General features: G+C 41.3%; 1 protein-coding gene across 3 annotated transcripts in view; it reads left to right on the top strand.

Moving 5' to 3' along the window:
* The window catches only part of GOSR1 (golgi SNAP receptor complex member 1), a 77115-nt gene extending 56173 nt beyond the window's left edge, over positions 1-20942 (top strand). For all 3 annotated transcript variants that reach the window (XM_020963246.2, XM_020963245.2, XM_020963247.2), the window contains 3 exons: positions 6884-6913; positions 14909-14991; positions 16321-20942. In XM_020963246.2, coding sequence (XP_020818905.1) covers positions 6884-6913; positions 14909-14991; positions 16321-16445 — 238 coding nt within the window. In that variant the 3' untranslated portion in view covers positions 16446-20942. The remainder of the gene's footprint in view (positions 1-6883; positions 6914-14908; positions 14992-16320) is intronic.
* Positions 20943-27161: the final 6219 nt, after the last annotated feature.

Genomic DNA, 27161 nt, shown 5'->3' with positions numbered 1-27161 from the left:
GTCGATCCCTTCGTCTTTCCTGTCCGGAGAGCTATCACTTATAACAAAGAATGGGCAGCTAGGTGGTGCAGTGGATAGAGCACCGGCCCTGGAGTCAGTAGGACCTAAGTTCAAATCCTGCCTCAGACACGTAACAGTAGCTGTGTGACTCTAGGCAAGTCACTTAACCCCAATTGCCAAAAAATAGAGTTACTTATAACAAAGAATAAAGAGGAGGGGGAAGCAATTCAGCAAAGCTAACAGACACAACAGAAAAAAATCAGACATGCGCAGTGTTCCACATCCGTGTTCCCTACCTTCTGCAAAGGCCTTCCCGTGCTTCTCTACATCAGTATTTTGGTGGTGGTTGTTATCATTAACTCCTCGGGGTATATGCCTAACAGTACAATATCTTGGTTCAAGGATATGGGCATTTTAAGAACTTTCTTTGCATTATTCCCAATTGCTTTCCTGAATGGTTAGACCATTTTACATCTCCACCAGTGTGTGTCTGTCATTCCATAACCCCTTCAGCAATGACTCGTCCCATATTGTGTCATCTTTATTCAGCCAGTTGGTAATATGCTACAGCCTGTTTATGCTTACCATCCATGGTGTTCCAAGAGGACTGGCATGTCTGGTGGTGAGGGCTTGTGGAGATAACGTTTGCTGGCTACCTTCACATAACTCTCACCTGTGGCTCCAAGAGGCTCTAGCATGTTCAGTGGCCACACCTCAGTAAATTATCTCTGCAGATGGGCTAAACCAGGTTGAGGGTAAACAGCAGGCTTCAGATCTGTTGGTGAGTTAGGGGATGTCTATCCCAAGCATGTGAAGACTCCTTCCGCCCCTGTGGAACGGGTGGACAAGAATAGTTTGTTTCAGCAACCAGGAAGGCAGCTGAAGCAAGCTGGGGACTTAGAGCCTAGTCAGGCATCAGAGATGCCAAGGCCATCCACAGCATCCCAGGCCATCACCAGTCATCCTGACTTCTGTCCTGCCATTGGACTTCAGTGATTCAGGAAGAGAGAGTGATGCTGAGGACTTTCTGCAGCTCTGCCTCACTTACGGCGTTAGTCTTCTTCAAAAGCAAAGGACAAACAATTACACTTTTTGGTTGCATCTTGACCTCTCTTCCTTAACTTTGTTGATATTTTTTGTTTTTATGTCACCTTCATTTCTAAATATATTTTTCCTCTCTTTCAAAAACCCATCCCTTTTAATGAAAAAAGAAAAAACAGTCAGGCAAAGCTTAAGTATTTCACCACCAAGTCTGGTATATGCAGTTTTCCATACACACTTCCTCAAAAAAAGAGTGGGGCATCCATTCTCATGTGTCTTTCGGACAAAGCTTGGTCATTCTAATTTCTCAACGTTCCTTTTGATGGATAGAGTCGATCTTTTCTATGTACATTATTGTACTCGTCGTGTGTATTGTGATTCTGCCATAACCTCTTCCCAGGCTGTCGTCCTTCTTGCTTCAGAGTCATAGCAGCAGCACCAGGAGAATTCATGTCAAAAAGATGAGCCTTTGGTTCGGGGAGAAATGAGGGGTCACGAAGAGTGCTGCACTTACTTCCAGATGCAGTGGGGTTTGCTCTCTTTCTTTTTCGGTTCTCAGCCCAGTTCATTGCCTCTTTTGGAGGCAGTGTTTACTCCCCACTCCCATTTCACTGGTACCTCCCAGAATCTTTAACTTTCTTCTTGGTTTAGCTCATGTGTTCTCTTCTATGCGAAGCTCTTCCTGATCTTTTATTTCAGGAGTTCTTAACCTTGGAACAATAATTTGTTGTTGTTGTTGTTTTTTGTTTGTTTTTTCTTTTTAGGCAATTGAAGTTAAGTGACTTGCCCAGGGTCACACAGCTAGCAAGTATCAAGTGTTTGGTCTGAGGCCAGATTTGAACTCAGGTCCTCCTGACTCCAGGGCTGGTGCTCTATCCACTGCGCCACCTAGCTGCCCCAACAGTAATTTTTTTATAATTGTGTTTCAGTATAATTGATTTCCTTTGTACTCCTATGTCTATTTTTGTATTTAAAATATTATTCTGGGAAGGGGTCACAGGCTTCACTAGACTTCCAAAGGTATCTGTGACTAAAATATGTTGAGTCCCTTTCAGAACAACTTGCATCCATCCCCTTCTCCTCCTTGTATGCGAGCACACACTCTCTCTCTCTCTCTCTCTCTCTCTCCCCCCCTCCCCCTGGGCTATAATATCTTACCCCAAAGGGTATGTGATCACAGTGGGAATTTGGGTTATATCTCACCCTCCCTGCAAAATAGCCAGTTGGGGACCTCGTCTGTAACACAGCCACGCCTACAACACAGCCACGCCTACTTTTATCACCCAGTACTCCTACCTATCCTTGGGGAAGCTCCCAAATTCCCCCCTTCTGATCTGGGACTGGCCTTCTCAGGGCAATTTTAACCTAACTACTGTCTTGGTGCACACAGTATTTCAGGTGCCATTGTGGAAGTCCTTTTCTTTCCTCAGCCCTTTTTCCCAACCAAGTCAGCTGTTGGCTATAGGCAGGTGCCTAGGGCTTGCTAGACACAGGTAAGAACTCCATTCTTCTCCCCCTAGGTGAGCAGCTATTTGATTTGAATCATAGACCTCATTACATTATCCTTTCCCCTTAGACTTAGCCAAATAGATAATCTGTTGGCAAATTGAATCATTTCTACCTCTAAAACATGTCTCTCATCTGGCCCCTTCTCTGCCCGTTTTTTTCCTCGTTCTTCCCTCTGCAGCCAAACAGAACAAGCCTAATCCTGCTTCCACATGACTGTCCTTCAGATATTTGGAAGCAGCTATATTGTCCCTTCCCCCTCTCCCTCCCCCCTCTGTCACCACCTCTGAGACTGCCCTGATTCTGGCCATCTCAGGACCCATCTCAGTGTACTGTCATCTTCCTCTATCTCTCCATCTTCTCAACAAGAATAATATGAGAAACTTGATTAAAATCATGGTGTATAATATCTGAAGTGTATCCCTGTGTTACTAGCAGTAATTCTGTCAGAAGGGGAAATGAGGTTAATTGGGCGTGACCTTACTTGATGAAGCCAGGCTCAATCACCAAAGAATGAGTACAGTGGGGTCCTTGCCCCCTTTTTAGTAACTAGAGTAAGGACTCTGGGCATCAATTGCTCCTATTTTGAAGATGAGGAAACTGAGTCCAAGAGAAGGGCACTTATCCATGGTCAGAGAGCTAAGCCAGTGTAGGAGGTAGGATTTGAACCCAGATTTCTTGACTCAGATCTAGTGCTCTGTGTGCCATTTTGTGCTACCTCGAAGGAATATCCATTATTTTTTTCCAAGCATATGCAAGTCAGCCTTCTCTCAGCTCTTTTGAAAATTTCCCATAACGATTTCAGAATTGTGTTGGCTCCATTCCATGCCTCCTCCTTTACACGTGGCTCCGTCCTGCACTTGTTTTCTTTAGTGCTTCTTGTACTTCTTCCTATAGTATAAGGGAGATTGTGATGATGATTTGAAAGGATTGTTCTGAAAAGGTGGTTAAATCATTGTGAAGAATCATTATAAAATACTCAGAATCCGTTTGATGAGTTTATTTCATAAGCTCAAACCTTTAATCAAATAACTGTTACTGATAGGAGAGACCAGTATCTTAAAGTTCGCTGTTGATCTTTTCCATTTTTTCCTCCCAGTTTCATCCTTAATTGTTCTTGAGATGATCTGCGAAAATCTCGAATTTGTCCTCTCCCTCCCTGCTTCTCCAAATTAGACATTTACATTGTTGCGTTCAACAAAAACAAGGAGCTCAGGTCTTCCAAGTATTTTTTCCTGTAACATGCAAGTAATTCAAGTAGCTGTTTTAATTTTTTTTAATAACGTTTTCTGGTTTTTACTCATTAAAGGTGCACATAATGGGGTATGGTGGGGGTGATATGAAAGCTCAAAGATAATTAGAAGTTCTAGCATTTATAGTTTGTCAAATAGAGCAAAGTTATCCCAAACAGAAGGCTGAAGTTCTGTGATTAAAGGCTTGAAACAAACTATTTATAAAGTGCTTTCTTAGTACTTTATATGGTGATTCTTTGCTGTGAATTAGCCCCTTTTCAGAACAGTCATTTCAAACCATTCTGCTTAAAAACAACAAATATAAATTATGATTATCTACATTTTGTAGCTTTTTTTTCCTAACCCAGTGCCAGATAAATTTGCCCAATTGCAGCAGAAATATAAGCCTAACAGTGCTTTGTGCTTGAGAGATATTGCATAAAGTGGTCTTTGAAGACAGGGAAGAAAAGTACACTTATACAGCCCCATGGTAAGCAAAATTTTGTCTTGAGTTTCACCTCAGGGAAAAAAATAAGATAGTTTAACTAATGTAGATATAACATTAAGAATGTTCAAGTATTAATGGCATCTAATGATATAACAGAGTTTGTAAAGTACTTTGCAAATCTTCAAGTGCTGTGTAAATGTTAGCTCTTATTTAAGCATCCCCTGACAAACCTCATTTTTTCCAAAATTTAGATTACAGAAATGACATGTATTTAGGGTTTGGCAGAAGTTACAGTATCAAATATACTGATAAACATGAAGAACCTAGTAAACACCGTAAATGTGAGAAGGAAACCTAGTAGTGGCTTCCCTCTGGGACAGGTGGCCATTTAAATAAAATAGAATGCAATATTGCTCCTATGGAGGATGAGGGAGAGACAGCAGCATAGCCTGGGACAGTGGGTAGGATTGAAGAAAGACTTGAATATGCGTTTAAGGACTGATTTCAGGATGTCGTGTAGCCCGCGTGCCATGGTGGATACTATGCAGAGCCTGAAATTAGGGAGGCCTGAGTTCAAATGTGCCTCTGACACTGACTGCTGTGTGTCTCTGAACAAGTTACTTAACCTCTTTTTTTTTTTTTACCACAGCTTCCTTATCTGTAAAATGGGAATAATAACACCACCTGCCTTCCAGGGTTGTTGTGAGGCTCAAATGAGAGCATACTGGTAAAGTACTGAGCCCCTAGTAAGCTCTCTGTACTTGCCAGCAACAGCAGTGGCAGCTCTTGCTTTTGTCGTTGGCTTTGACTCCGAGCACCATGGGTTTCATTTTCCTCATCTGTAAAATGAAGGGATTGGACTAAATGATCTTTGAGGTCTTTCCCAGCCCTAAATCTATGATTCTGAAATCCTATAAAATCTCCATTTCAGAGATTAGGTCACTAAGGTGCATAAATGGAGACCTGCCCAAGAATACACAGAGAGTGTTATTCGAATTATTTTGACCTGCCTTCTTGTTTCCTTTTCCCTACCCTGACACTCTCTGTGTGGTCTTACAGTTATCTTTCTTATACAGTGCTCAAATAGTTCCTTACAATTATCAAAACAAACTTGAAAATATTTCTTTTAAATGGTTTATGTGCAGTAGTAATCCCCTGGATCTGGGGTGGGGAACCTGCAGCCTTGAGGCTGCAGGTAGCCCTCTAGATCCTCAAGTGCAGCCCTTTGACTGAATCCAAAATTCACAGATAAGATAAGAAGGGAGGAAACAAGCCTTAAGCCTTTAGTATGCCACTGTGCTAAATTCTGGGGATACAGCTAACCCTAAAGAAAAGATAGGCCCTGCCCTCAAGGAGCTCCCATTCTAATGGGGGAAGACAATACACAAGGTTGGGAGTGGGGGTGGGAAAAGTATTGGGGGCAGCCAGATGGCATAACAGATAGAGTGCCAGCCCTGGAGTCAGAAAGACTTATCTTTCTGAGTACAAATCCAGTTTCATCCACTTAATAGCAGTGTGACCCTAGGCAAGTCACTTTACTGAGTTTGCCTCAGTTCCTCATCTGCAAAATGAACTGGAGAAGGAAATGGCTATCTGCTATCTCCACCATGAATTCCACAAAGCCATTGTTGAACCAGGAAGAAGCTTTACTAACAACCTGGGAAGGCCAGGCATCCCACAAGTGTGAGAGCACGCATGTGAGGGCACCTGTGTTTGCCAGATACACACCTTTTTATTCCCTGTTCCTGATTCGAATTTCATTCTCCTGTTTCCCCGTTGGCTGGGTACTATAGAGGTTACAACATATCAAAAGTGCCTAATTTCCCCACGCGAGTCTCCACCCCTAATTACATCTCTCAATCCTCACAATTCTTTGACCCTGGCCCTTATTTAATTTTTCTCTTATTTGTGTATGCCCACATCCCTTCTGCTTGGGATATGGATGTGTTAATCTATATCTAACCTCAGAATAGTTTTTGCTGCTCAGTCCATTCACCCACCAACTCCACTTGATGGCTTCCTTCATTCAACTTCCATCCAGCCCCTAGACTGCATCTTTCTGGAAGTGAAAACTAGCCACCTCTCACATTCCCTCCCAGTTTAAGCTGACTCCAATGTTGTAACATGGGCGTCCACCCCCTGATTGAGTGATATGTAGAAGCAACATCCCCAACCACATTTTCCACAAAAGCACTGCAATATCTTTGGCAGGAAAGCTCCGAAAGGAGTCATGAAGAGTCGGACATCACACACACACACACACACACACACACACACACACACACACAAAATTAAGCCTGGCCAGCCAAGGCCTCTCCACAAAATGGAGGCCCTAGAAGGAAGTCACCAATGGGAGAAGAGGTTCTCTTGGTGGAGAGATATTCCAAGATGAGAATATCTTAGGGATGATTGGATATTCCAGGACCAGAAGGCCAGAGGTGCTGAGGGAAGCAGCCCATGTGTATGACCAAAGTAAACTGGTTGCAGGTTCCAAAATCTTTTCTAAATGCTTTCCTGAAGGTCTTGCTCAGCAAAAAGAAATTGCTGTTTTTCAAATGTAATAAAAATGTTCAATTCATTTGTACAGAACAGTAGAATTTCTGTTTTTAAATATTTTAATAAATAAAACTAAATCCAACTTTCCTTTTATTTGCAGCTCAGATCGACTGATTGAAGAAACAATAAGGTAGGAAGATTTTTTTACAGTATTAATATGCAGATTCAAATGAAATGTGAATAAACTTTTTTTATTCCATTCTGTTTTTTTTAAATTTTATTAATTTATTTTGATTTATCAACAATCACTTCCATATGCTTCTGAGTTGAAAATTTTTCTCCCCCTTCTTCCCCACCACCCTCCCCAACACGGCGCATAATCTGATATAGGTTTTACGTTTACATACCCATTAAACATATTTTCACATTAGTGAAGTTGTAAGTAAAAATTAAAACCAATAGGAGGAACCATCAGAAAGATGAAACAAAACTCAACAGAAGGTAAAAATAAGTGATAGCAATTCAACTTCCATAGCTCTTTCTTTGGATGTGGACAGCATTTTCCATCCTGAGGCCTCTGGAGATGTCTTAGATCCTCATAATGCTGAGATGGGTTCATTTTAACAATCTTAGTCATCGCGTAACATGGCTATTATTGTGTACAAAGTCCTCTTGGTTCTGCTCACTTCACTCAGCATCACACCATCCAAGTCTTTCCAGGTTTTTCTGAAGTCAGCCTGTTCATCATTTCTTATAGCACAACAGTATTCCATTACATTCATATACCACAACTTGCTCAGCCATTCCCCAGTTAATGGGCATCCTCTCAATTTCCAATTCTTTGCCACCACAAAAAGAGCTGCTGTGAATATTTTCGTACATGTGGGTCCTTTTCCCATTTGTTTGATCTCTTTGGGATATAGCCCTAGAAGCGCTATTGCTGGATCAAAGGGTATGCACATTTTTGTAGCCCTTTGGGCAGAGTTCCAAATTGTTCTCCAAAATGGTTGAATCATTTCACAACTCCACCAACAATGTATTAGTGTTCCAATTTTCCCACATCTTCTCCAACATTTATCATTTTCCTGTTTTGTCATGTTGGCCAATCTGATAGGTGTGATGTGGTACCTCAGAGTTGTTTTGATTTGCATTTTTCTAATCAATAACGATTTAGAGCATTTTTTCATATGACTGTAGATGGCTTTAATTTCTTCATCTGAGAACTGTCTGTTCATATCCTTTGACCATTTATCAATTGGGGAATGGCTTGTGTTCTTATAAATTTGTGTTAATTCTCTCTATATTTTAGAAATGAGGCCTTTATCAGAGAGACTGGTTGTAAAAATTCTTTCCCAATTTTCTACCTTCCTTCTAATCTGAGTTGCATTGGCTTTGTTTGTGCAAAAACTTTTCAATTTAATGTAATCAAAATGATCCATTTTGCTTTTCATAATGTTCTCTGTCTATCTCCTGTTTGGTCATGAATTCTTCTGTTCTCCATAGATCTGATAGATAAACTATTCCTTCTTCTCCCAGTTTACTTATAGTATCAGCCTTTGTATCTAAGTCAACCCATTTTGACTTTATTTTGGTATATGGTGTGAGATTTGGGTCTATGCCTAGTTTCTGCCATACTCTTTTCCAGTTTTCCCAGCAGTTTTTTTTCCAAAGAGTGGGTTCTTATTCCAGAAGCTGGGGTCTTTGGGTTCATCAAATAATAGATTACTATAGTCATTGACTACTGTGTCTTGCATATTTAACCTATTCCACGGATCCACCTCCCTGTTTCTTAGCCAGTACCAAGCAGTTTTGATGATTGCTGCTTTATAATACAGTTTAAGATTTGGAATTGCTAGTGTGCCACCCATCTTAATAAATACTTGTTGATGCGTGGATTGAGCTCTAAGTGGAAAGAATACTGGATTGGGAGTCAGAAGGACTGACCTCACACCACCTCGAGGATGTTAGGCAAATTATTTCATCTTTCAGGGCCTCAGATTCCTCATCTGTAAAAGGACTTGGGACAGTTTAGGTGGCCTCTAAGGCCTTCCAACTCTTAGGATCCTATGAAAATATGGGAACCCTTGATGTTATTTTTTTCTAATTTTCTAATTTTTTTTCTAATTAAAAAACAAATTTATTTAGCACAGTTTTAAAAATATTTCTCCTATCAGCAAGGTAATTGCAATGTGAACCTAGATAGGAGTGTGTGTATCTATCTAATATGTAGAATTTAACCAACAATCTCATGTTACGATTCCTAAAACATAGAGTAAGCTGTTTTTCTTTTGGGTGTTTCTTTATCCTAATCGTTACCTCTGTTTACTTGAAAAGCACATGTTGAACTAAAGCTGAATTCCAGTTATCAATGGGTTAGAAAGAGCTGCTGTCACTAAACATTGGACTTGATTCTCAGCTCTCACTACAGAATCCTCCCAGGATAAAGGCATACATAAATGATAACTTGATTATTTAGCTCAAATTGAAAAGTAAAAACTAATGACAAGGTTGCAAGTATAAGGAGTTCTCATAAGCACATCAGTGATTTGCACTATTTGGAGTTTATATTTTGTCTGCTTCTCTGACCTTTGAAACAACAATAGCAATGTAGATTTGACTCAGCTTGACTTCAGGTGATGGAGTGAGAAGGAGAAAGGCACTGGAATGTTCTTTATAAACTACTGGAAACCATGAGTATTCAGCTGGATGACATAATGTAAGATGAGGGTATCTGTTCTCTGAGCAATGCAGAAGGCTTTGTGGGAATTTTTTAAAAGAATCTTTACTATGTCCACTTGGGAAAGATTGAAGGTGTGCAGGTGGCAATATCCCTGTTTTATAGATAGGAACTTCTGAAAGGAAATTTGATTTCAGGTTTGACCTTAAATTTGTCAGCCAGGTATTGTTTTATGATCATGTTACCTATTTGAAAGACGTCATAAGAAGTATTCAGCTTAAAGGCACATTTTTAATTGTGTCAGATTGTGGCATGGACATACCTAATTGGACAGAAATGTGTCCATATCCTATTGGACTTTAACTCAGGGAAGCTATGCATTTATAACTCTTTCTCATATCTTTTTTTTTTTTGCTTCTGTCTCTACTAATAAAGAAAATTTCTCATCTAAACTAGTGTATTTATAGAGAGTTTTTGTTGTTTAGTTGTTTTTCGTTTGTGTCCAGCTCTGTGTGACTCCATTTGGGGTTTTCTTGGCAAAGATACAGGAGTGATTTGCCATTTCCTTCTTCAGTTCGTTTTACAGATGAGGAAACTGAGGCCAACGAGGTTAAGTGACAGTCTTGTGCTAATGATACTTAACTGCACCACCAGGTGTAACAGTGTTTCATAGGGAGAGTGGTTTTGGAGTTCTAGTTTGGGATGCCAGGAAGACTGGGGGCAGCCCCCTGGTCTCCCCTTCAGGGAGTCACGGATGAGGAATTACAGAGAAAAACACATCTGCATAAACTCTCCAGGCCCCCCTTCTTTCCTTCCTTGGCCCTCCATGGGTTGTTGGCATGCTGTCTTGTTTTTCCACTCCTCAGGGTCACAAGGATCACTCCTTAAAAGAGCTGGGCCTGAGTCTAAATCCCATGCCTCAGGCTCCCTGTCTCAGTGATCTTGGGAAAGCTCTTCACCTTTTGGCGCCTCAGTTTCCTCATCTATAAAATAAGGTGATTAGTGCAGATGGCTTCTCACCTCCCTTCCGGTTCTACATCTTCTGTGCCCTGTGTTTCTAAGACCACTGCTGGACCTGGGCCATTGGCAGTGAGTGGTTCATACATTGAATGCAAAGTCATTAGTCAGTAGTGTGCACTGCTGAGGGCACTTCCCCCTCTTCTCTTGTCCCTCCTCTTTTCCCATCAACAGCACTGCTGCCTCAGATCTGGTCCTGGTTAGGCCCCAAGGCAGTGGAGGCAGGACTGTAGTCCTTGAGGAGTCGGGGGAGAAGGGGCCAGCTGAGGAGGAAGGGGGAAAAAGAAAGGCAATCCTAAACACGGCACCCACCGGACCATATGTGGAAATTCGGTGCTTGTAGAACTCTGCAGTTGGTCCTGGCCCCTTATCACCTGGGGCAGGGAAGGGAAGAGCTTTCCAAGCATTCCTAGGTGAGGCCGTGCCCATGGCTGCCTGAGCATGGTTAGCCCTGCCACCAGCCTGCATATCCCCAGAGGCATCTTCGAGTGTGGAGGACTGGAGAACTCCCTGCATTAAACGGTTCAGCGTCCCGGCCCTTTAAGCAGCTGGTGAACAGTACTCTCCACACTGGCTTTCTCATCTGTTGCTTGGTCATTACTTAGGATCATTGTGCTCAGGTTATGTATTTCCATAGGAGAAGTATTATGACTGTTTTCAGTGACTTGGCCTGGTAACTGCTAAAGTTTAGACTTGAACTCGGATTTTCTGAGGCCAAGCCCAGAGCTCTTAGACCATGTTAACATTTACTTTGTCTTGTAAGCGAGGGTTTAGATGTTTTTATTCTGAATTTAACAAATCCCCACAAACGTTGTTACATCCAGAGACCCGTGTGAGACCACAGATCCTTACTACAGAGTTTGCTGTTTCAAAGTATGTCATAAACTCAGCGTGCTGCTACCTCGGTTGTCCCACTCGTCTGTTTCCTTCGGAGTGTTCCTTTTGTTCTCTGCTGGGCATGTACGAGATGCCTCAGTGACTCCCTTTCCTTGGCAGTAAGATGACTAGCTTCCCTTCCTCCCTCCATTAAAAAAAAAACACCTGAATTTTTCTAAAAAGGAAATTTTAATAAGTTTGATATGAGGTAAAATTACTTCAGCGTGTTTACTTTATAATATATAACAATTTCAGTGAATTTGATATTTTCTCCTTGTTATTTTATATTGGATATATTATTTTAATAATACATATTTATGTTGTGCTTTAAAGTTTGAAAAGTATTTTACATATATTATTGGAGCCTCACAACAACCCTATAAGGCAGGGATTATTGTCAGTATTTTGTAGCTGAGGAAACTGAGACAGAGAGAGTTTAGGTGACTTGCCCAAGGTCATATACTATAAGAAGTGTCAGAGGCAAGATTTGAATCCCACTCGGTAAGTCCAGAACTCAGTCCACAATGCCACATTGATTCATACTTACAAGCATTTGTTTTAACTGACAGTGCTGCTTGCCTTAAGTAAATTTATGCACAAAACCGAACCATAAAACCACCTTTCTTTTTTTTGTTTGGTTTGTTTTTTTGCTCTTTGATGAGGCAGTCAGGGTTAAGTGACTTGCCCAGGGTTACACAGCTAGTCAGTGTCAAGTGTCTGAGGCCAGATTTGAAAAACCACCTTTCAAAGGACTCTAAAGCCTACATTAATTTTTTAAAATTAATTTATTTTGATTTATCAACAATCATTTCCATATTCTTTTGAGTTGAAAATTTTTCTCTCCCTTCCTCCCCACCAGCCTCCCCAAGACAGCACACAATCTGATATAGGCTTTACATTTACATACCCATTAAACATATTTTCACATTAGTGAAGTTGTAAGTAAAAATTAAAACCAATAGGAGGAACCATCAGAAAGATGAAACAAAACTCAACAGAAGGTAAAAATAAGTGATAGCGATTCGATTTCCATAGCTCTTTCTTTGGATGTGGACAGCATTTTCCATCCCGAGGCCTCTGTAGATGTCTTAGATCCTTGTAATGCTGAGAAGGGTTCAGTTTAACAATATTAGTCATCGTATAACGTGGCCGTTATTGTGTACAAAGTCCTCTTGGTTCTGCTCACTTCACTCAGTATCAGACCATATAAGTCCTTCCAGGTTTTTCTGAAGTCAGCCTGTTCATCATTTCTTATACATGTAGTTTTTCTTGAGCAGCTCACCTCACTTCATATTATTGGCCGGCTATATTGTGTTATCTTTTCATACCCCTTCTTGGAATTCTTCTTTGACCTCCACACACAAACAACAATCACTTCTGTAGCCGGTGTCAGTCTGTTGAGTGGCATCTTTCATGGCCACACAGTCATACTGACAGATATGTGCATCTCTGCATTTGATTTTCTTCCACTGGTCCAGCTAAGATCTTTTCACAAATAATTATTAATAAGTTATAGCAAATTTGTGAAATATTACTATAATGCCATTTACCCAGTTATCCTCATTATAACATTTATGACATTGTTCCTGTGGAGCTAACTGGCCCCGTATCCATCATGTTTCCATGGAATCACTTCAGAATCTGACGTAGGGCACACACGTATCCACAAAGCTCTGACAACCTCATTTACACAAGTGACATTACACCCTGCCCACCTTCCGTTTGCCCTCCTACATTAGTCTCCGCTCAGATGTGTCTGTAGACATCTACTATGTTTCTGTTTCACATTTGAGCCCATAAACATTTAAGATCAGTGTTTGTTAGGCATGTACTATGTGAAAGGCACCACACCGTGTGCTGAGAAAATACTGAGATAAATAGAACCTGGTTCCCGGCCGAAGGAACTTAAGGAGAGTAAGACAAGTACAGAAGGGCCCAAACTGGACTAGAAGTACCTAAGAGAGCATACTGCTAATGAGCCAGTGGTGACCTTCTGTGATGCAGGCACGGCTCATTACTGTGGCTGCCCAAAGATGTAGGTGCTCGCTGAGGAGGTGGGGTATGTATGGTGAGATGGTTTGTGGAGACAGTTCTTAATGGTGGCAGAAAACCTGTGAAAAGAAGAAAGCTTTGGATGTTGCAAGGGGAGCTCTCCCAGCACCCCATCCCCAGCCGCCTCCTAGGAGGAAGGCAACAGTGACTTGTGTATCAGAGAAAGATGTGCCCCGATGCAATGTCAGGGATCATGGTTTGCCTTCATTTCACTTAGCAGGTCTAACTTTGTCCCGGCACATTGATTTTCAGTGGTGTTCCTCATGTTGGGCTGCTCAGTAAGAAAGGAGCCCCACCTTCTTATCTAGGCACTTTGTGAAATACAAATGTTAGGCTAAGAAATGAGATGTTTAGATGAATGGCCCTTTGCCCAGCCACTGCCCTGCTTGGCTCTTTTTTCCCCCTACACCCTCACTATCCCTACTACTTCTTCCCAGGATCCCTTTGAGAGCTGCCAGACCCAAGCACCTTTGCTTCGTCTCTGGTCCCAAGGCCAAGAGATCGAGGGCTTGAACATGCAAGCCACAGTATGGGTTAAATGGTCATTTGTGAACTACCCTGGGAATCTAACCTTTATTTGTTTGTTTGTTTAGGCGAGGCAGTTGGGGTTAAGTGACTTGCCCAGGGTCGCACAACTAGTAAGTGTTGTGTCTGAAGCGGCATTTGAACTCAGGTCCTCCTGACTACAGGGCTGATGTTCTATTCACGGCACCACCTAGTTGCCCTGCTAACCATTATTTATTAACCTAAATATAATCTACATTTCCAAACAACCCACTTTAAAATTTAGAGTATGATCCATACATAAGGTGTAGATTAGAATATCATGAATAATAAATTCATTTTTAGGCTTTGTCTATAAGGCACATAATTCTCTACTTCCCAAAAATCCTTCCTGCATTTTGAAAAAGCAAAACCAAATGCTGCTCTTTTTGGACTAGACCTGTGATTTTTATTGGCATGGGTAATTCCCTCTGAGGGAATGCCTTCCACCAGTGCAGTTGGGCAACTGCTTTGCGACCTAGAACCTTAGAGAGTTACGGGGGGGCCACTGGATCATCAGTCTGGAGCTGGAAGGAGCCTAGTAGGCCACGAGATCTGACCCTCTCGTTTTACAGATGAACAGACAGAGGTATAGTGTGGTAATTAAGTGACCTGCTCAGGGTCACACAGCTCTTAAATGTCTGAATCGGGATTAGAACCCAGGTCTTTCTATTCTCCTACTCCTACACCATGCCGTGCGGCCTCTCCCAAAACATTTTGAGGCTTTGCAGTGTCTGATTTATCTGTTTTTGTGACTTCATTTTTCACATTAGATATTCTTTTTACATAGCAAGATATGAAAGGAGATCAGTAAGAACAGAATGATCATTAAGGATTAGCAGAGGGGGAAAAAAAACAGCAAGAAGGTAGTTTGGGAAGTCAGTTTTTGCCTTCCTCTCAGCCATCACTTTCCAAGGCAGTACATACTGTGATAATCAGTTTGTGTTCCTTTTACAGCTAATGGAATTGAATGTCCTTAATAGTGATTTAATTTTCTTCTCTCTCCCACGCCCTTTTCAGCATTGCAATGGCAACGAAAGAAAATATGACGTCCCAGAGAGGGATGTTGAAGTCTATACAGAGCAGGATGAACACGTTGGCCAGTATCCTTTGGGAAAGTTTGACATCTGTGTTTGTTTATACTTTCTGGCATGGCCACATTCATCAGTGGCTTTGAAGACATTCGACAGTCACATTATATAAATATAAACTGCACCCTTATTTTGTGAAAGATTATGCTAATGTCTCATCTCCAAAAGATGAATTGCACAAGTGATTGAACATTGTGCTGTAGGATAAATGGGCTTAGGGGAAAGAAAGCAGTATAGATTTGAAAATTATTCACTGGCTTACATTTATTTTGCATTTTTAAAGCTTCAGAATAGTAAAAAAAAATGTTCTTATCTGACATGCTTATCTAAATTGCATGCTGCTTGCTTCTTTGTCCCTTACAAAACAAATCACTGGCAGAGAATTAAGAGAAAGACAGCTGTGCACATAGGGTTGTTTGTGGCTGCTTCTGCCTGTGGTATAAGTTCATCTTGGTGAGTGGTTCTGGTCTTTGATTCCACTGTTGGTTGGTTGTGACTTCTAACTTTTTTATTCCTCACTTCTCGAGTCTTAATTAGAGTGAAGTACATCCAGAGATTGAAAAGTAAGGCATTAAATAAGTGCAGATTAATAAGCCTTTCTCTCACCAGTGTCTAAGTTACTCTCCTGAGTTACTTAGAAAGTTAGGCACTCAGAGAAGATCACTGCCTCTTGCTGACCAGTAAGGGACTCGTTAGCACTTCATTGAGGAAAAAAGCACACCATTTTCTAGAGCTGTGGATCCCATCATCTCACTTCAAATTTAACATCATGTTTAATTTATTGTTTAAAAGTCAGAGTTATGTTATTCCTTTTATTTCCAAGAGCAAAACAGTATTCTGAAGTTTTGTCTGTTCAGAAATATTATATTTATTAAGTTACATTTATTAAATGCCTGCTCTCTGTTAGCATTTGGGGAGATGCAAGAATAAATAAGACCCTCTCCTTCTACTGTCAGATAGTTTTTTAGTCTAGGAAGAGAAAACAGAAAGGGTGGTGGAAGATGATCCGAGAGAGGGAGATGCCCAGCTGCCTCCTGCTCTCCTGCCCAGCTGGGCTGGGCCGCCCTGAGGCTATCAGCGCAAGACATGTCCTGAAGTATCTTTCTCCCAGCTCCAGCAGTCAGCGGGAGGAGGAGAAGCTGTGCCCAGGTCGTGTAAAGTGCACATTTCCACAGGGCTTGTCTGTCAGAGTGGGAGCCATCTCTGCTCTCCACGTTTTTCTTTCTTTACCTGTGTTTCTGACCATCTACTGATCTTCTGTGCCTGTCAGTGTGATCTCTTTGGCTTTTCCCAGAGAGGTGCCTTCCTTGTCATGTGACCTTAACATGTACCTTCCTACAGATCGTTTTCCTGCAGTGAATAGCTTAATCCAGCGGATCAACCTGCGCAAACGTCGAGACTCCCTCATCCTGGGTGGTGTCGTTGGCGTCTGCACCATCCTCTTGCTACTATATGCTTTCCACTGATGGACATTCTCTAGAGACTCTTGACAACCACCACTTCCTTGAGTTGATTCCAGTTACAGAGCAGTGGGAAGGAGACATGGACAGACCTGGAGAGCTGTTGACCATCATCATGTCATTTAGGGCCTGTGAGAGGCTGTGGTGCTGGTCTGGGTTGGGGCTGAAGCTACAATGTTTGTGTCCTCTTTTCACCAAAATTTATCTCACCCTTTTTGTTTCAAAACCAAACCAAACCAAGAAAAGTTTTCAATCCTTTGTGTCTCTCTATGAGGTGAGTAAGCATATTGAGGGAAAAAAGTGGCTTCATGATGGAAACTAGTGATTGTTCACTAAAAAAGTACGTCTGAAGCTTGAGTGTCTTCAGGAAGCCAGTGTCCCCTAAAGTCCAGATTCCAGACTCTTTTGGCCTGTGACCGGTGTATTGCAGCTTTAAGCCGTCGGGGTGGTTTGGGAATGAATGCAGCTTTTTTTTCTTTCTTTCTTTTTTTAATTTGTGGTAAACAGTCACAGGTCATTCTGTGTCATCTGTGCTGTAGACTTCTACTCTGTGTGTTCAGTCTTTTTTTTTTTAAATATTCAAAGATAACTCAGTTTGCACAGAAACTAACCCAACTGTTTTGTTGAACATCTGTCTACTTTGGGGGACTTTTGGGAGACAACCTTACTTTAGCATAAGGAATACTGAGACTGTTGCCCTAATTGAAATGCAGTGGAATATTTGTTCTAACCATGAGCAAACTACAGTGATAGAAGCATTTTTGGTATATATGCTTTGGTGGGCTAGTGGTCATCTAAAAATCTCTGAAAAAAAGACAGTGGTTTTTTTTTAAAAAGGTTGTTCATTGTTTTGACTATGGTTTTGTTGTTTTTTTTTTTTTACTGAATTAATGTTGTCTGCTTTGAAAGTAGAATGAAATCTAAACCCTGCCATGAAATGAGAAACTTAGGTTACCTCAGCCAGCTTTCAAAAGTCCCCCAAACTGTCACATGCCCCAAGCCTTCCTGAGTCAGAACTGACATACGCTGGTCCCTGAGGAAGGGTATGGTCCATTTTGCAGTCAGACATGCTGCACCTTGAGTAACTATGTCATGTGTAAACAAAAACAATCAGAGAGCCCCCATGCCATCCTCTGCTGCATTATCTAGCCCATCTTCTTGTTCCTACTATGTGAGGGAATCAGGTCACCCTGTGTCTATCTTGATGTAGAAGATCTCATCTGGTCAAGGTTTCTGAACCTTCAGAATGTTATTACTGTTCAGCATACATATTGCAGAGTCTTCTTTCCATCCGCTCCTGACTTCTGTCCATCACTGACAAAATTATAAACTGTCCATTAGAGTTCCTTAAAGTTCAGTCGCTTGATCAGTCCTCCTAGCAATTAATTCCCCATCTTGGTAGTGATTGTGGTCATATGCAGTGTGGAGATTTGCCCAACATCTCTGTTCCTTTCCTGGGGAAAAAAGAAAAAGGCTGCTTGAAACCATTAGAGTTTCTAATTCATGCTCTGGGCTCCACCAGGAGGACTAAAAGAGTTTTGGATGCGCTGCCAGAACCTCCTCGTGGTGTGTAGATTATATTGTTCATGTGACCTGGATAGAGGCTTATGTCTAGAATGACACACTGGTGTGATACGATACAGACACTGCAGAGATTTTTCTTTTTGATGTCAAGGTTCTATTGCCTTCTGGATTAGAAGGGGATGTGATGATAATATTTTTAAATTATTGGGTTTATTTTTCTATGTATGGGTTGATCACTTCATTGATTGGGGGTGCCCTTGATTTGAAAGAAAATTAGTTTTCCCTCCATGAAGCTTGAAGGATCAGGGAAGTAAATTCATTAATTAAATTCTCTCTTTTGGGAGATCAGAGCTCCCCTGACACTTATTATCTTTGATTTTTTTCAAAGGGCCTCAGTTGGTGGTTGTGTCCCAGCTAGAGTTTATAGAACTTTTGGTTACTCTACAGTTGGCATTTATAAAATCTGCAGTTATCATAAAATAAAGTTATTTATTTAATTATATAACCAGTCTTTTTACTGGTCTGATTATTTGGTGCATTCATTAAATCTAATTGTATGAGAATCAAATTGCTATTATAAAAAAATAATCTTGCTTACTATAACTAAATAATCAGTTTTGTTGGCTGGTTAACCTTTAAGTCAGGGTCATGCATATGTGAAGGAATAGAATTTCTGTCAGGTATCCTTTGTTTCTTTTGTGGTTATTGGTAATGAATTTCACTTTGTGACCTTCCCCGACAATCCCCCACCCCCGCCACCCCAAAACTCATATGATTCATTATTACTGTTGTGTTTCTCACTAGCGCTGGATACCAGTGGCCAAGACATACTCGTTATCATCAGGGATTCTGTAATGGCTTTGTTTAATGTATTCCTACATTCTCCAGAAAGATCCTTCCAAAAAAATGCTACCAACCCCTACGATCTCATAGAATGTAAGGTTTGAAAGTGCTCGGTCTAAGCGAGAGAAGCTAAGTTATTTGCCTGAGATCACCCAACTAGTCAATGGCAGAAGTAGCTCTAGAGCCCAGATCCCTGACTCCTCCTAGTCCAGTATGCTTTCTGCCATCCGGTATTACAGCAAGAAAGGGAGGAGTGCTGTTCTTGCTCCCCATGTGGCATTTGGTCCACAATACCTTAGTCCTTTGAAGTTCTGATTTTCACAGCCTGTGCCCTTGTCTTTAAATTCATGTCTTTTGCCTGGAAAAAGTGTATTCTTGTTGAGAAGAGAAGGACCAATTCTGAAATCCTATTTCTCTGCCCCCCCCCAAAAAAAAAGCTGCTTGATGCTTTGGGGAAGAAACATTCAGTGCCATGAATTTTTCTTTTTTATGTCTTATTAACAGCCAGACACTCAGAACTTTCTAATTCACTGTCAAGATGAGAAATCATGGCAACAAAAATGGTGGAAGGTGCAGGAAATTCCAAAAGATACATTTTTTTCCTTTGGGTTTATTGATATCTTAGTAAAATGTTTAATTAAAAACTACTTTGTTCTTTCCTAATTCAAGCCATCAGCTCTAGGTGCTTTTGGTCTTTTGTCCTGGTAATTTTCCATTCATATATGAATGAAGTGAAGTGCTCCCTATAAAATGCATTATTTTACTTTTCATGGGATAAGAGTTTGGAGATTTAGAGCAGAAAGAGACCTCTGAGGTGATTTTGTCTGGCCCTTTCATTTTATAGAGAGAGTAGATGCCGGGGGTCAGAGAGGCGCAATGATTGCCCAGGGTCACTACGTCCCGTGCCAGTGCTCTGCCCACTCCGTTACTTGACCATCATGTATTTTCATTCTCAGAAAAAGGCTTTTCTGCCTGGTCATTTGTAGGTTTGGGTGTAAGAAAAACCTTCCCAGCAAGGAAAGTTGATTCATGGCACTTGCAACTGTGTTCATGGAGGAAAAACCCTGAGAATGGAGACAGCATGGCAAGAAATGCCCTGCGAGGTCACTTGCTTTCTTTGTGTGTGAGATCGGATATATTCACCACTTTCTCTTTAGTATTGGATACTACTAAATGCATCTTATTAAGAGATTGTGCTTATGGCAGTATGAATGGAGTACCTGTTTCTGATATGACAAGGAAAAGGCTTAATCTCATATTTTCAAAGTTTGCAACATATTAAAAATTGAAGGACCTCAATCATACATGCCAACCATTAACTTCTGTAGTTCTCTTTAGCTAGATTTTTTTTTTATTACAACAAGCAGTGGAAAGGAGTAGAACGTCAGGCTTAGACTGGGCTTATTTATTTGTTATGCCTCAAGTTAGATCATTAACAAGTTAATTACAGTCCACCAAATAATTGATGACCTCCAAGAATTTTCACTTAACCCTTCCCTGCGGACATTGACACTTGGGTCACTCTGGCTAGACTAACGTAACATTGACTTCTGTGGCAAGTGTAACAGATGAGTGGGGAGCTCCTCAGAGAACTCCAGGAGTTGTGTTCCGTCCTCTGGGGATGTTTTGCCTCTTTGAACTCATACTAGAAAGATGCACGACTTTGTTCGTAGGCCGATCCTGTGAAGTGCATCACCAAACTCAAATCTTTCTTGAAGGTGAAACTAAAGGAAGGGCCAGACACGGACCAAGACTGTTTGTGGAATGAGAAATTAAGACAAAGCTGAGCCATATTTTGGGGTCTTTGGTGACTTTCTCTGTACCTCAGATCTGTCTCACCCAGGTACTGGGGCCTTTGCATTTGCTTTCATTCTTTCAGCTCTTAAACGAGACAGAGAATCAGTTACCATCATACATCACCAGGATGAAAGATGTTCCCTCATGAAAAATGCCAATTCAAAACTCTTGTCTCTTCTTTTACAGTTGCACTTTCTATTTTTTTCTTTTAAAATAGCTTATTGGAACCTATTTTATTGTATTTGTAATTAATTTTTATTCTCATCTAATGTGCATTTTCTGTCTGTATAGAAAAGGCTTTGTTATGTAATTTAATAATAAACTAGAATTCTAACTGGTTGTACTGAGCTTATACTTGTAGAGTCCTGGAACATCAGCCAGTGAAGAAATTTGGGAGTGGCCATTACATAATTGATGATGAGCATTTCTTAGAAGGTCCCAAAACCCTGACTGAAAGATTACCGACAGAATTATGGCTGCCAGTAGTACTGACTGATAGTCACGTGACAGCTGAAAGTTTACAAACATTACTTCACTTCAACCTCACAGCGACCCTCTCAGGTGAGCCCCACAAGGCTTTTATAAACCCCTTCTACAGATGAGGGAAGGGAGGCCCAGACAGATTAAGCAACTTGCCAAGGGTTGTACAGCTTTTAGGTGGCTGAATCAGAATTCAAATTCAGGTCTCCCCTCTGGCCCGGCATTCCTTGATTCTCATGACCAGCCTATCCACTCTTCCACTGTGCCTCCAAAAAAATAGCCACATGTAGTCAGAGACTCTTCATTAACCTTCCATTCATGTTTTGGTGCTAGAAGTAAGAGAACTTCCCCTCGATTCGAAAACTCGTGAATGTTGGGGCACTTGAATGTTAGGATTTGGCAAGGATATGGTCATCTTCCTCTTGCCAAGACTGTGCTAGAAGTCCTCAAGATCTCACTGAGATGGGGCAACTAGGTGGCTTCAGACACTTGACACTAGCTGTGTGACCCTGGGCAAGTCACTTCACCCCATTGCCTTGTAAAAAGAAAAAAAAAAGATCTTGCTGAGATTCTACTTCCTTTTCAGAATCCACCTGTACTTTGGTCACTTCCTTAAGGAACATTCCTGGATGAGTTGTAGAAAAGTAGTGGTTCCTTCTGGCCTTCAGCTTCCAAGATTCCCTCTTTCATCCTATCTTGAATTTGGACTTCAGTGCCTAGTTGTTTTAAACATCTCTATTTCTAGCTGCTTTGTGATCTCTGTCAAATTTGAAGCTTCTAGAGGGCAGGAAATGTCTTTGCATGTCAAAGATTAGTGTTTAATCAAACTAATGATGATGATACTCAAGATTTCCTTAAAATAGCTGTGTAACAGAGGTATCAATATAAAGTTAACCCTTTCTAACTGAATTACCATAATCCAGTAGATATCACAAGTAATCATGAAATTCTGTGAATGAAAGGAATCTTGGGAGGAAAGGTAGACCATCCCTCCTACAGGTAGGAACTTAAATCATTCCTGGACAATGGTTTTATATGCTTTGTTGTAAACATTCTTTTGACACAGTGCCTGGTATCAAGGTCAGTGGTCTGGGAATTGGGAGCCTTGAATTCCAGGTCTCTCTCTGCTACTGACTCATTCTTTGATCTTCATTTCCCTTTTCTGCCCTTCATTGGGATCATCTTTAAAAGGAAGAGCTGTTCTACAGTTCTGTAGTTTTATGACAACTCCATTCTCCCTTGGAAACTTCCTGGTGTTTCTGAACCCCCAAGAACTTGGGACTCGAGCTGGGCCTTCAAAGATGGGTAGGATTTGTATAAATGAACACCAGAGAAATGGGAATTTGATTTCCTGAATGATTTTACGGTGTGGTGCCCCATTCCTCCCAAAAGTGTTCCTGTGAATATTGCCATGTGCAAGCCTCTCCTGATTGCCCTCCGCAGCTGCTACTCCCCTGTACTATCCCAAATTACCATGTATTTATTTTGTAGATTTGTGTGTGTCACACGCACACACAGACATATGCCTATAAACATACACACATACTTATACAATGTATCCCAGAAGTCTCATAGAGTTTTAAGCAATTAAAGTTTCTTAATCTGTTAAAAGACTTTTGGGATACCTGGTATTTGTACAAACTTTCTCGCCAGTTGAATGTAAACTCCTTTAGGGCAGGGACTTTTGTCTTAGCTTCTCCAGCATCTGGCACACTGTAGTCATTTAATAAACAATTGTTGATTGGCAAATCCAAGAAAATAACACATGGAATAGTATCTGTCTGAAGGAGGTGAAACTTTGCGATTGGCTTCTCACAATACAGGGCCTTGAATAACTCATCCAATTTTAAAATGTTTCCAGTGAAGCTGAAGCAGGTTATTTTGTTTCTTAAAGGCCAGGATGAATGCTAACAAAGACTTTTGACACCTCAGGCTTCAATTTGAGGATAGTAGTGTTGCTAGGAGGGTCTGCCGTCCACACCCAACCACCTTAGTCCTCTCCCAGTCAGAAAAAAACCTGATTTAGTCTTGGGGCAGATTTTAGCAAAACTGTAGAGCAGGTTGTAATGTCACATAAGGCTGTCAGGATACGACTGACCTAAATCAGAAGGTGTTTTCACCCCTCAGGGGAAATGATGCAGACAAGAGCACATCATGTGACAGGAGAATTTCCCTGATCCTCGCTGCCATAGGTGACACACAGATCTTAAGATCTCGGGTGTACGTCACCAGCACCATATCATACCAATTTAGTGCCAGAGCATTTGGGGGCTCAGGTTAGACTCCAGTCATCCAAGTCATTTGTGAAAACTTCATTAAGGTTCATGTTGACATTTATGTAATACCGGCCTGCAAACTACCTCGGTGGGTGACTGTCCTCCCACTTCATTCACCCTGTTTAGCATTTAGTATTCTCGGGTGCTCCCTCAGCTTCCATTTCTCCTGAGCTTCCATCCTGCCATCTGATGACAGCTGCTTTCCCAGTCAAGCAAGACCGTCTTCATGGTCTTGTGCTCCTATGGAGCCCAAAGTAGAGACAAGCCTGTTACTAGGCTAGCCAGTTTGTAATGAAGAGGAAAGATAATAGTGTCTTTGTGCCCTCATTTTATATTATAAGAGGGCCCACCTCAGCAGAGGCCTTCTGGCCTTCTGAATTTAAGACCTCTGACCCTTTTAGATACCTAGCCATGGAGTTAACCCGTGTACTCTGCAAGAGGAATGTTGGAGCTCCCACTCCCATTAAGAGAGAAATCACTTTTCACATTTGGAAATTTTGAAGCTGAATGAATGAGAAAATAATTTATTAACCACTTTACTGTATGTTTATCATAGATTTAGGGCTAGAAGTACCCTTAGGTGTTATTTAGTCAAGAGCTGTCAAACGTGGGGCTCATGGGGCTTCATGTAGCCCCCAACACAACCACGTGTGGCCAAACTGAAGTAAAACGTAATTGGGGGATATTTAGCACAGTAACAATAGAACAAAACAAAGATGACATTGATATGTGGTTTTCTGAGTCAGTGTGTGGCCTGTAGGGATCCTCATGTGTAGCTGAATGGCCCCCATTGTGATTGGAGTTTGACATCATTGATCTGGTCTAGTCCCTTCATTTTATAGAGGAGGAAACAGACTAAGAGATGAAGGGAATTCCACACAGCTAAATAAGTGGCAGATCTACATTTTGAACCCAGGTCCTGAACCCACATCTTCCCATGGTAACACACTGCCTCCCAGGTGGTTGATTATTTGGCCTGAGTATCTATACTTTGGAGTCAAGGGAAACCTTAGAGACAATTTAATAGAACTTTAACCCTCCATCCTAAAGAGAATGAAACAGAGGCCCACACAAGGGAAATGACGAGGAATCTTGCAATTTTTTGATAATAGGAAACTACATGCTGGTAAAACATTGAGAGTAAATTATTGATAAAACTGAATTCACTTTCCATCTCACTCTCTGTTCAATCATTTATGGTAGTATATTACTAATGATGTTATCTGTAGGCTCAGCTTTGAGACTATTTTCCTGTAAGATGCCATCAGGCATGGTCATCACTCTGTTTTTTATGAAGGCAGTTCATGCTCTTTTAATCTTTGTTGCAAGAGACAGCTCAGTGGTAGAGAGTATCTGAGATAGGGTGGAGTGGGGAGGTGGGGAAGGGGGGAAAAGGAGTAGAGAAGGACTGTTTCCAACCATCAGAAACATTTGGTAAAACTTGGAAGGTATTCAGGTGAACAACCCAGGATGGAAAGGGAGATATTCAGAAATGAAAGTGACTTAAAAACAAATTTAAAAGGATGAACTCAGTATGCTGTTCCTTGGTGGAGGTATACATCCAGAAGACCAAAACCCCAGGGTTATGGAGACACGTGTTGGGTGTTAGTAAGCTTCCGCGTAGTCCCTGTAAAGGATTGTGTGGGAGAAGCTTCATAAAAGAGGTTATTGAAATGGGTATGCAGAAAAGGAGGAATGAAAACAAGGACTAATGGATGGAGGCACACCCACGTAATATTGAGACATCTAGGACAAGGATTCGAACTCTTTTTTGGTCATTGACCCCTTTGGCAATCAAGAGAAATCTATGGACCCCTTCTCAGAATAATGTTTTTAGCTCTTTTTTTTTCCTTTTTTTGCTAGGCAATGCGGTTATGTGACTTGCCCAAGGTCACGCAGCTAGTGTCAAGTATCTGAATCCAGATTTGAACTCAGGTCCTCCTGACTCCAGAGCTGGTGCTCTATCATTTAGCTACAGAATGATGTTTAAAATGCATAAAATATAAACAATTACAAAAGAAGCCAATTATATTGAAATAAAGATGAAGTTTCCCCCCATGTAAGTTCATGGACTCCCTGAAATCCATATCCATAGACCTAAGAAGCTTTGCTCAGGAGGAAGGCCCCTAGCATGTTGAGTACATCCTTTCTGGAGGATTTACAGGAGAACAGAGACAAGAGCTAGATGACCACAGCTGGGGATGTTTCAGGGGGTATTCTGAATTAGGTAGAGGTTGGCTTATATGGCTGCAGAGTCTCTTCCTTTGCATTGCATAGGATGGGAAGCTATGAATGGGTTGTGGTGTATACTCTGGGAGGGAATCCCCACATTGAAGAAATCAACACATCAGCTGAGATATTGAAGTCGAAATCCAACCCATAGGGCACGTTCATTTCAAAAAGTGATGGAGAACTGAAAAAGAAGACTTCATCCCTGAGACCTAACGATGACTTGATTCTGGTTCCGTCTTTGGTCCCATTGTTAATTACTTCATGAAAGTTTCACGTGAGCTGAAATTCATGTGTTTCTCGGTTCTGCTAATATTGGCTGTCAGGGAAGCTAGAACATCTCTCAGGTTGAAGGGCTCCGCACCGAGATAGGATCTGTTCGTGAGTGTTTGAATCTCCTGGTGGTCATAATGACAGCGTCTGTTATGTTCATTTCAGCTCTGAAATCTTCTGCCATTTCTTCTAACTAGTTTAAAATGCCAGCTTCTTGTCAGTTTCTGTCTTGGCAACTCAATTTAAATCCTGTGCACTCAACGACACTTTTGCTTTCCCTGTCTTCTCAGCTGTGACATGTTTCTTTTGTTGTTGTTGTTGTTAGTGAGGCAATTGGGGTTAAGTGACTTGCCCAGGGTCACACAGCTAGTAAGTGTCATATGTCTGAGGCCGGATTTGAACTCAGATCCTGATTCCAAGGCTGGAGTTCTATCTACTGCACCATTAGCTGCCCCTACATTTCCATTTTCTATAAAAAAAAAAAAAACTTCTGCAGGAAGCGTTTTCTTATTGGCCACCCCCAGCTCATAGTGCCTCCCCATCCCCAAAATAACTTTGTTTATTTCATATATACTTTTATGTGCATGTTTTCTTCCCTAAAAGAATGTAGGCTCCCCAAAGGCAAAGACTTTCATTTGTTTGTCTTTGTAACCCCAGGCTTTATCACAGTAATTTATTATGAGCACGTATTAGGTGCTTAATAAATACTTACTGAATTATGGATTGATTTGTATGATTACTTGTATTTGATTCAGGTCAACCAATGTTTATTAAGTGCTTACTCTGCGTAAGGCTGTCTGTGTGCTAGATACTGGGCATAGACAAAAAGGAAATAGTTCCTGTCCTCAGGGAGCTTACAGGCTGTTGGGGGGAGGGGACAAGAAGACAACCCATCCACCAATAAATTCATATAAAGTAACTTGAGGAAGGACAGTGGCCCAACATTAGCTGGGTCAGAAGGGTCGGGGAGATGCTTTTACTTGGAGAAGGTGCCTGAGTTACCTGAGTACCTGAGGTAAGCTTGAAGGAAGATAAGGATCCTAATAGGTGAAGCGGGGAAGGAAGTGCATCCCAGGAAAGGGGCAGCTTTGGGATGGAAGATAGAGGAGCAGACGAAATGGGAAGAAGCCAGGTTGGCTGGAATACAGTGTATGAGGGAAAGGAATATGGAATAAGACTAAAGGTTGATTGGAACCAGATAGTTTCAAGCTAAGGAGTTTGCATTTTACTCTAGAGGTAAGAGGTAACAACCAAGAGGTTTCTGAGCAGGGAAGTGCTGCAGAGAGATCCGTACTTCAGG

The sequence above is a fragment of the Phascolarctos cinereus genome, unplaced genomic scaffold, assembly GCF_003287225.1.
Source record: "Phascolarctos cinereus isolate Bilbo 61053 unplaced genomic scaffold, phaCin_HiC Scaffold_5;HRSCAF=322, whole genome shotgun sequence".
Classification (NCBI taxonomy): domain Eukaryota; kingdom Metazoa; phylum Chordata; class Mammalia; order Diprotodontia; family Phascolarctidae; genus Phascolarctos; species Phascolarctos cinereus.
Note: the sequence above shows the minus strand (reverse complement) of the source record. Positions and strands in the feature narration are given on the sequence as shown.